This window comes from Oreochromis niloticus, linkage group LG20 (genome assembly GCF_001858045.2).
Source record: "Oreochromis niloticus isolate F11D_XX linkage group LG20, O_niloticus_UMD_NMBU, whole genome shotgun sequence".
In the NCBI taxonomy this organism is placed as follows: domain Eukaryota; kingdom Metazoa; phylum Chordata; class Actinopteri; order Cichliformes; family Cichlidae; genus Oreochromis; species Oreochromis niloticus.
The window spans coordinates 2,096,203-2,107,332 of NC_031984.2; the positions used below are offsets into that span (position 1 = coordinate 2,096,203).

General features: G+C 41.1%; 1 protein-coding gene across 1 annotated transcript in view; it reads right to left on the reverse strand.

Moving 5' to 3' along the window:
• The window catches only part of LOC100711197 (PDZ domain-containing protein 4), a 77,011-nt gene extending 66,153 nt beyond the window's left edge, over positions 1 to 10,858 (reverse strand). Inside the window, exons 1-2 of the mRNA XM_025901474.1 lie at positions 10,458 to 10,858; positions 5,268 to 9,169 (exon numbers count right to left, since the gene is read on the reverse strand). Coding sequence (XP_025757259.1) covers positions 5,268 to 5,327 — 60 coding nt within the window. The 5' untranslated portion in view covers positions 5,328 to 9,169; positions 10,458 to 10,858. The remainder of the gene's footprint in view (positions 1 to 5,267; positions 9,170 to 10,457) is intronic.
• Positions 10,859 to 11,130: the final 272 nt, after the last annotated feature.

Consider the following 11,130-nt stretch of genomic DNA (forward strand, 5'->3'; position numbering starts at 1 on the left):
TGTGTGTGTGTGTGTGTGTGTGTGTGTGTGTGTGTGTGTGTGTGTGTTACAGAAGTCTTGTAACTCCCTGAGAGCTCAGATCAATCAGGCCAACACAGTTCTATAATGAATGTGAATCCCAGGTGTGTGCCTGTGTGTTTCTCCTAAGGTGACCTAGTGGAGGTAGTAATGATGTCTAACAATCATGGAGACGGCATGAAAGCGCAACCCTCCGAGGAGTGTGTGCGTGTGCGTGTGCGTGTGCGTGTGTGTGTGTGCGTGTGTGTGTGTGTGTGTGTGTGTGTGTGTGTGTGTGTGTGTGTGTGAGTGACAGACAGAGAGAGAGAGACCCTCACCAGTGTTGTGTTCTATAGCGAAAGTCAGTCTGGTCTTACTGTGACTCTGTGAACATTACTACCACAATATAAGGTTTAATACAGCAACAGAAGCCGAGCAGCTGCTTTATGACCAAAGATTCAGACTCACTATTGTAAAATATTTTCCTCGGTTAGAACTGTGTGGATTCCCCTGATAAACAGGCCTGTGTGCAACAGAGAGGGGAAACCTCTGAAACAGCCTTTGTCTGCTGGCCTTGTGGTGTCATCTGTCTGTGGAATTTAGTTCCTACATAAAACAAATAATGACAAAAACAATACTGCTAAACAGTCTTCTCCATTTTCAGCTTTAAATTAATGTCATTCATGTATCCTGAAATGTTGGCTAAGCTAATTGTGTCTCTAAGAAAATGCTGTTAAATTTGCAGTTAGTCACACATTTTATTTATGATTAGGGTCATTTCTCCAGTTATGTTTCACAAATTAGAGACCTGTGCATAAAAAATTATCTCATCACATTTTGAAACTGCCTGTGAGAAGCTGGAGACATGTCTGCTCCAAATCCACTGTGGAGATGTTGGCTGATCACTCTGCATTCCTTCACACATAACTGTTTGTCTACAGAACACATGTCATCCACCCTCTGGAAACATATAGAGTCTATAGAAGCAGTATAAAAGTTTGATGTTGAAAAGATGTCCCAAGCGACCACATTTGGACAATTAACAGCCCGTAAGGTCCTACAGACGCCAACACTCGATGTTCAGTAGATGTTGAAAAAAAGACGTTGTCTGGCGTTAGAGAACAAACCCTTCAGAGGACCAAAATTATACCTCCAAAAATGACTTATAATTTTTGGAGGTACAATTTGCTCTGTGGGTATTTCCAAGCCACAAATAAGGTGTAATCTCTGCAGGATGTCCTGTATCTGGACATGTCCAAAAACACCTCATGCATCCTCATCAGAATCACCAGCTCAGCTGGTCCTTTCAGTGCAGAGGAGGAGCACCTCTACTCTGAGCTCCTCCCGAATGACCGAGTTTCTAACCTTTTCTCTAAGACTGAGACCTTCAGAGGACGTTCATCCAGCCACTTGTAACCTTTATCTTGTTCTTCACTTTACCACACACACCTCAGGACACACTGAAGCACATCTCCCAGTAAATCAACACCTTTGTTTTTTCTGCTTCACTCTCCCTCCACTCATGAACAAGTAACAATACATGGTGCACACTTTTCCAGGGAGGCTGAGTAGTGTGATATCCTTGGGGTTAGAGGACACCCTTTGCCACCCAAGCCTGCTAATCCACAGGAACTACCCCAGACCTTCACACAGTGCTGCAGAGGTGAGTCTGGCAGTGCAATCCCATGTCCACCCACGGGGATCTGCCACATAGGGCGGTGACTACATAAGTGAACTCACCTGCACTGATTCATGATGCTAACATGAAAAATATGTATGAGAGAAATCCTTCAGCATTAAATCTTGAAATCTGTGATGTTAGTTTCTCACTGAGATGAGAATCAAATGGCCAGTTTTATAACTAACAGTCCAGATTCATATTCAGATTAACTGAAGGGACTAAAATCTGTTTGTATGATTATAACAGAAAGAGAGTTCAAAGGTGTGTTCATGTGTGACAGAGTGAGTCTGACCCACATAAATATACATAAGAGTGAGTCAGAGTGGAACACTCCACTCCCACTGTGTTTCAGCCTTCAGTGAAACAGACACAACATGAGAAGAGAAAAAAGAAAATTTGAAATCCTTTCAGTACATATTTTAAATTACATATTATGTATTTCATTGTTTGATTATGCTATGCCATTTTAAGCACTCTGTATATGGTAATAATAAAGATAGCCAGTATATAAACTGGACTTTACAAAGTAAAACAAACTAAAATGCGACAGATGGAGGAACAGGTAGTGATGTAAGAAGAAAAGTGTGACTCATTTCAGCACCATGGACAGCTCCATTCATGACTTAATACCTCCACAGGCAAAAAGTCTGTTTCTAACTGAATCAGCACCAGGGACAGCTCCTGATCTTCTCTGCAGTAAGAATGGCCTCAGAGTTCAGCACTGCAGTTTCTGTTTCCTCAAACAGAAAACTGAGACCTTTGCATCTTCATGTTACATTCCACAGCAGGGGTGGGGGAACTCCAGGCCTCGAGGGCCGGTGTCCCGCAGGTTTTAGATGTGTCCTTGATACAACACACCTCATTTAAGTGGCTAAATTACCTCCTCCACATGTCTTGAAGTTCTCCAGAGTCCTGGTATGAACTGATCATTTGATTCATGTGTGTTGACCCAGGGTGAGATCTAAAACCTGCAGGACACCGGGCCTTGAGGCCTGGAGTTCCCACCCCTGCTCTACAGCAAGCTCAGTGAGATGCTTCATGGAAGAAGCAGCTTACTGATGCATGTCTATCAATCAAATAAACAGAAAATATCTAACATGAAAATCCAATTGTAACCCCACAGACATGGTTACTAATATTTTTTGCCTTATATCATTATTTCCGACACCCCTTGAGCGCACCGTGATTTTTCATAGTCCTGTGAATGCAACATAAGCACAGGCTGCTGCAGGGTAAGCTAGACAAGGCAGAGCAAGACAGGGAGAGCAACTAACAAGCTACACAGTGAGTCCTTCAATATAGAACTGGTGTTATATGTACTTTTAACAATTTCTAACTTAAAATTATGTACTTTCCAGAGCCTTTTATCTGTTTTGCTCCCAACGAAACCAGATAGAGTGTGTGTTTTTTCTTGGAAATTACAGTGAGTTACTAAAAATGATAAGTTAGCAGGGAAAACTATGCTAATTTTACACGTGGTAACCACTGCAACAGTGTGAACTCTGTATTGTCTAAAAAAAGCTAAAACCAGTCAGGGTGCTTGAACTGTGAGTGAAATAGTGTGTTATATTTTATTGTATTGTCTACTTGATTAATCACTTTCACAAATGCACCAAAATAATGCAAGATGCACTTTTCTTTCAGTCGTACATGTTACTCTTCGGTCCACATGTCTACACTTCTGCACTTTGTCATTTCAGTTATGGGTTAATTCATATAAATAAGCTGCTTAAAACTAATTAAGTTACAAACCTTTCATAATTTGATTACACAAAAAGGTGCAGATATATTTGATTGTAGTGCTGTAAAGCAATACAAACTGAATTCATAGAAACAGAAACGATGTTACAACAACAGTGTAATTGATTTTGAACACTTTACGAGATCTCATTTTATTTAGAAACAGCTGTAAGAACTATTTTGTTCATTGCTCTGTACTGTATGTGCAGACTGGTTTTTTGTGATACTGAAGTTGCTTCCAGATACTGTTAGCGAGCCAGACCCTGTGAAAACTCTTGGTGGATCCAAAAGCAGTGTGGCCAGCTGTTCTGGATGCAAGAGCAGATCTACAGACTGAACCACTTCAAATCGCAGGATTTCAGATAAGCAAGAATAAAACCATTTACTTCCATACAGATCGTTCCTCGGGAAAACTATTGAACTCACAATATCCTGTTCATCAGGAGTCAGGTCTAAAGAAACGTACCCATTTTATTTTATTTTATTTTGCTTTTATTCCCAAAAGAGCACTCTTCATTGTTATTTACCCTGGTTTGTTGTATCATTGTAAACTTGTAATAAACCTGCACGTCCAATTCTCTCAAATTTCTTTTACTCCTCTCAAATCTAGTCTATAAGCCGAGCCTAACTATACTAAGCAGGTGTTACACAAACTTTTCTACTCAGGAGATGAGTGAAAATACATTTTCCATAGACACCTTCTTTAGAACTCTTTCTGAAAGACTGCTGTCACAGCCTAACTGTGGATGCACAGTGGTCCACACCACTGTGGTGCATAGGTTGCAGTCTGAAAAATGGATTCTCCCCAAGCATGAAAATGAAGCCAACATGGAAAAACTGCAGTTCATCTGAATCCTTTCTGGGAACTCGAGACTGTCTCCAAAAGCAGATCAGCTGGACTTTGTGCTGATTGCATCTTTTTAAGAATTTATAATGCAGTTATATAAAAAATATGGGCTGCTATGCAGTTATGGTTAGTGAAATTCTCATTATTACTACGTCTGTTCATTTCATGAATGCTTCTTGCTAGTTGTTTTAGCTATCGTTAGACAATAACCCAAATACAGCAACCAAAATGGTAATGTTGAAGTTTGAAAAGAATCTTTGTGAATGGAAAACATCACAGAGCTTTCATTTATCTCTTAAACTGTAATAAAATTCAGCTGCCTTGTGAGGTAAATCTGGTTGTTTCGTTCCTGAAAAATAAATAATCCTCATAACATGATCGATGAAGTGCCAACGAAATTAGGATTCATTTGAGAGAAATGCTAAAAAAGCAAATTACAAGGACAGAATCGGTTTATGTTTCCATAAACGAGCTGAAAGCTGAGTCTCTCGTGACTTTCAGCCTCCAATGGACAAAAAACCCTGAGCAGAATAACACCGCGACCTTTACAGAGTAACTGGACCGAGCTGCAGTGATGAATGGTGCCACGCTTTTTATCAACACACACAAACACACAGTCTTTACTCAACCTTTGTTTCTCTCTCCGAATCAAAAGCTGATGAATTCACATTCTCCACCTCGCCTCTCGGCTGTGAGCACTCATGAATCCTAAATCCACCTGCATTTATTTTTATCTCCTTCTTTAATCTTTGGACTTTATCCCGCAGCACGGTTCAAAGGCACATATCAAACTTTCTGTTCTGCCTCAGTTCTTTAATAACAGTGTATTTCTTTGCAAGCTTCACTGTTCAGGTGATACACATCCATATCTGAAATGAGCCATTCCGATGCTCTTTTTTAACTTTCTTCTGATTGGTCGCCCCTCAAAAATGCTTACATCATAAAATAAACTGAGCATTTAGAGCAACTTAAGCTTCAGCCACCAGCATTCAGATGTCTTACCTGGAACATGATCCTGTACTGCTCCTCTGGACGTTTGACCACACACATGTTGCAGCCCATGATGGCGTCTCGGTCTGTCTGTCCTCTTGATCTGAATCTCTGTCGTCTGTTCTCTGTCACCGCAGGTCCCTCAGGAAACAGCTGCCAGTCTGTATCGATAATCCAGCTTGTCTGTCTGACCTTTCACCTCCAAATCTGATGTGTTCGAGATCTTGCTTGTTTAACCTTTTTTAATCACCCACTGACCTTTGACCTAAAATCAGGTTCCAAATTGAGAACAAATCATCAGTTTTGAGCCAAAACGAAGTGAAATCTTTATTCCCCCGGTGATAAAGATCCTGTATCTAAAAAGTTTTATTCTTGCTCTTTGTTTTAACCATAAGGCTGTGAGGAAATCTGTCAAGAAATGTATCAAAAAATGATTCAAATGTATGCTGATTTATTTCAAACAGGTAAAAGCTGCAGTTATCTGTGTAGCAGATCTGTGCTTGTTCTTCAAACTCAGTCAGGTTTTAGACAAACATGCTCCAGAGTAGGGTACTTGTAGTTTTTAAACAGTAAAGTGAGATTTCCACTTCATCTGAGAATCCCCAGATGTGTTTCCTGAAGTGTCTCCAAACATGTGCAGCTCCTTTTATCAGCTCAGAGTCACAAGTTCTCCTTCAAAGACAAGAAAGGAAACACCCAGCTGAGACTCAAGCCGAGTTTACGTCGTGTCCTGTTTTCTGCTCTAAAGACAAAAGTAAAACCCACTTCTCTGTTTCTCGCTGTTTCCCACTCGCAAGCAGAAGTAATGATGAAACAAAGACAAAAGCAGCACAAACGTCGTTCGGCTCTGTTTCTGTCGTAATATGGCGGCGTTCTGTTGCTCAAACAGCTCTTCGCAGTAAACACCTTTTATCTGGCGTCCTGTGGCCGGCAAGGAGGCGAGACACTTTTCATCCAAATTAATTTTTATTCATGCACGGTAGATTGTTTCAGCCCTACAGGGGGAAAGACGAGGAGGAGGAGGAAGGCGCTCTCCGGTTTGTGCTTGAAACTGTTAACATGAAAAATCAGTCCAATTTGTTTAAGCAAAAACAAACAGTGGCTGAATCTGTCCTGATGCAAGGATGAAGTCCGAGTGCTCGTTCACGGCTCCCACAGAGAGCACGTACACGTGTGCTTACAGCATCATTCAGCTGTTGGTCGCAGCTGTGGTCTCAGTGCAAATATCAAATAGTTTAAATCAACTTGAGCTTCAGTTTGTTGGATGTTTGCAGCAGAAATGGTTTGATTTTTGTCCCGCACTGAATATTTTATCTTAATGACAAAACAAATTGCTTCTCTCTGTGTTTTGAATAAATTTGGTAGCTTCTGTGAGAGTGATGAATAAAAACATAATAGATCCAAATTGTGGTGCTTTTAAAAAATGATGAGTGCAGGAAAGCTGATGGAGAAGAAAATGACTGCAAATTGTGTTTTCAGCTTCTGTTTAGAGTAAATGTGACAGCTGAAAGTTTATAGACGACAAACTTCAAACTCAATAAAGGATGACATTTGTGTGATCTCTGTTTCTTTGGATAAATAAAGTGTGTGTTCCTGCAAACAGGAAAAAAAAGGTTCTTCGCTTAAAAAATTCTTTTTCCTGCTTTTCCAAAACAGATTAAATCTGAGCCTCTTTTTTACGCCTCTAATCAAACACAAACTCTCCAGCTAAATGTTAGTTTTTGTGTCTCCTGAGGTGCGTTTGGAGTCGAGGCCTGTGACGGTTAATAAGAACTGAAGAAAAGATCTCTCCTCCCGGTTGTAAACTGTTTTCAGTTCACTTCAATAATTCATGTGAACATCAGTGAGCGTTTAGAACGACGTTCCTTCTCCCCCAAACTGACTGACTCTAACAGGCTGCTGGCTTGTGTCAGAAATTTTGAAATACTGCAAACGCCAAGAGCTTCAATAAAAGATTGGAACAGTTTTTTGATGAGCGAGGTTCAAGAGCTCTCAATTATTCATCTGAGGTTTGAATCACCACAAGAAATAAGAAGCTCCACTGTAAACATTTTGTCTAAAAATCGAGCTGATCGTGTCTGTGCAGAAGTAAAAGACCAAGAACTTCTTTTTTTCTTTTGAAACAGCCAGCCTCTGTTTCTACTGTTTGAACTTTAAAATGTGGTTTTATAACCAAACCGCTCACCTAACAAACCGAACAAGAGATTTGTTTTTTATTTTATGTATCAAAGTTTGTGCTTTTGTGTTTTTTGACGACTTTCAGAACATCTTTAGGCACCTGAACTTGACATCAGTGGAATAAAAGGTTGGTTGTGTTTAGAGCTGAATGCTTTGAGCACTGTGGCATTGAAGATGCGTTTGTAGGGTCAGAAAGGAGAAGCAGCATTTGTGCTTTTAGCAGTGACTCCACATTTCAGCCTCTCCTCTCTGAATCCAGCGTTTCTGTCCAAAGTGTCACGTTTGCACTCAGCTTTGATGTCTGCAGATGGGAAATGCTCCCATGTTATATCAGTAAATCTGTCGTTTTTGTGCACTTTTGGCCACTTTTATGTGTCTACTTGAGTCTTTTCTGCCACGTCCACACTTCGTGTCTCTCCGTTTATGTCTGTGTGTTTTAATATCCAGTTGAGTATCACATGTCGTTTCCTTCTTGAGCCTGATTTCTGTTTGTCCTTTTTGCTGTTTCTCCCTCAAAAAATCTAAATTTAGCTGCAAAGTCTCGAAGCACATTTGGTTTTGTAAACTGTATTTTATTGTGTTAAAGAGCTGAAGTTTCTTCAAAGACAAACCTGTGAGCTCCAAAATGATCTGATGATGAATATTTACTGACAGGTGTTTCCTGTGCCTGCATGTTTCTGTGTAAAAGGTTGTTTTAAAAATCAGTGCTCTGCAGTTTCTGAATCTTTTCCTTCACTTTTTTATTCTAAGTAAAGATTTGTTTCTCACTCGCTGCTCGGGGCTGTTTAACTTTTCTCCTTTTGCATGTTGGTTTTTTGCAGAGAACAGCGTCTCCCTCCGGTTTTATCACCGCCCACCTCACCCACCTTGCCCACAGACGGTCCTCGATTAGCCTGCAGAAAGATGACAGACAGGATCGACTCTCTGCAGAAGCACATTCAGCCTGTATCACCTGCTGCTTCTGTCACCGAGCATCAGTTATCTGGCTTTATCAGAGTCTACCTGCGCCTCTCTGCACCTGTTATCTGTCATCAGCACCTGTTTTATGCACCCTGATCCAACACAGGATTCCTGTCAGACGTCTCAGAGGGAAAAGGAGCAAAAGACACCCAGAAAAAGAGGGAGGATTAAAAAAGTGTGATCACAGGAAAAAACAGAGGAAGAGAAAAACTGCAGCGTGAAAGGCGTTTAAATGGAGAGATGCTATTCTGGGAATTTCTCAAAATCCCTTTTTGACAGTTTGTTTTTCAGTTATGTGCGTCTAATTCAGCAAATGACCCAAGGCTGATGGATCTGTATTTTCCAAATGTGCCACTAAACAGAAAATTATACTAATTATTTTCCTCAGTGGATGAAATTTCCAGTGTTTAGGTCACTGCACTGAATTCCAAGTATCTTTAAATCTTTGTCGACCAGAAATAAAAATCAATTTGTGAACAACTCAATCCCCAAAAATCCTCCTCCAGGTCTGATAATCCACACAGGTGAAGACCGGCTTTGTTTCACCAAACTTCAGCCTCAAACAGTCGCCCTCTGTCTGCCATGAAGCTGACTTTATTCTCCGTGTAATCCCCCCCCCAAAATCCTCCTGGAGCAGCCGGCAGGTTTTCTGAGAGGAGCTAGACCCTGAGAGCGCCGGCCTTCTCTCCTTTCTCCTCCTCTATCCTTTCATCCTTTGATTTCCTTTGCTGCTCCGTCATTTCTCTACAGAGGTTAAATCCGGCTTAGTCTCGCTCCTGGACACAGAGACGCAGAAAAACAGAGAGAAAGAGGTTCTTGAATGAGCACATGAACACACAGGCTTGGTTTTTGCTCATTTCTCTGAATTTCTATGAATTTGTTCTTTGTCCTTCTGCTCAGAGCAGCGAATAGACTCACATGTCTGCAGCTGAAGACAGTTTAATGAGCCAAAAGCTGATCTCGCTGGTCAAAATCTTTTAATCTTTTCCATTTTAAGCTCTTCGTTTTTGTTTGAATGTCACTGAGTTTTCTGCCCTGCGAGAGTTTATCAGTGCAGCTGACCTTTCAGACCCACAGACATGCTCATCCTGTCAGTTATTTTCAAGAATCAATCAAGTGAAAATATGTCAACCTTTAAACTTCAAATCTACAACCATGAGTCGATAAGTCCAGTGCCGTCTAAAAGTTAAATCTGTGTGATCAGACCGTTAAAGCAGAAAACTGCCACAAAACGACCACAATCCTGTTTTATTGCATTTGTAGGTATAGCTCTGTTCTGACACCCCGCCCTTTAATTTCACTCTAACCTCAGAAAGCCAAACAACAGATATGACACCGATTCAGTCAGATACAGTGTGAAAGGATGGGGGTGGGTTCCAAAGTGGTTTGCAGATGAACAGCAGCTAAGGCTAACGCTGACATTTCATACTAATATTGCTACAAAGGATTTTACCTCAAGAAGAGGTTTATCCACGACATGAAGCCGGTCGCTGCTCATCAGCTCACGACCGTCGGTGAGAGCAGAAACGCAGATCGACTATAAAAGATTTAAAATGGTGGGGATTTTTTTTCAAGGCAGAAAGCGTGATTTGGAAATCACTGAATAAATCAACAGTAAATCAGTAAGCACTGAATAAAATTTACCAACAATGTTCAGGCTCAGTTTGTCAAGCTGCAAGATTTGTGGCTTTTTCTTTAACTTGAAGGATCAAAACCTGAAGTTCAGTCATGCAAAACTACCGACTCTGACATTCTGGGAGCAATCGAGAAAATAATCAGTCGATCAAATAAGATCATGAAGAATGTTTCATCTCAGCTTTGTTAAAGCATCCCAGTGATAAAAGACAATTTATCTGCACTGGAATACCAGAAAATAAGACTTTCATAGATAAAATATGTAGGAATTGAAACTGCAGATGTATAAGAGTTTAGCTTTACAAGAAGAAGTAAATTTCAGAAAGTCCAAAGCCCTCTCTCCCTCCTGGAATAAAAAACAAATCTAAACAGAATTTAGCCAAAGTGATTTCATTTTAAATCTCATTTAAAGAATATTTCCAGCTGCACCTTTCCAGATGTTTTGGGAACCGTCCACTCCTTGATTTCCCCAGGGGAATCAGTCGCCTTCTCCTCCCACAGAAGGTAATCCTGAAGTGGGTAAAACCGGCACACTTGCGTCCCCACCTGCTCGTCTTCCTTTGGCTTTCTTCCAAATTAAAACAGATATGTGGCGTTTCCCTCCCAGTCTGAGCGGCCGTGCATCTCTACAGACGGATGAAAAGGAGCCGGCGGTGCATCGGGAGTCAGCAGAGAGATCTGCAGCTCTCTGCTCGCCGCTCTCTCCTCTTCTGCAGCATCCTCCCCACGCTGGAACAACAGCAGCCTCTGTGGCGGTGCAGCCAGCCAATAACCTGCAGCGGGCAATTAATTTTCCTCTCCACGATGGCTCTTTCCTCCTCCTATGCTTCTCCCTCCCACCTGCTCTGTCCGCCCTCCCATCTTTGCTTTTTTTTTGCCTCTTCTTCTTATTGTTCTTCACTTGTTCATTTATCTCTCTGACATTCAACTCTTACTCAGCGTGCATGCATGTAAACATTTTTTTGTGTTGTCTTCACGGTTAAAAGAACACCGAGCAGACTGTTATCTGCATGTGCACGCTGTTAGTCAGGAGGAATCCTCTCATCTTCAAAATGTCAACTTTAACAGTTGAAACCAGCAGGAACATTTGAGTTTATACAGC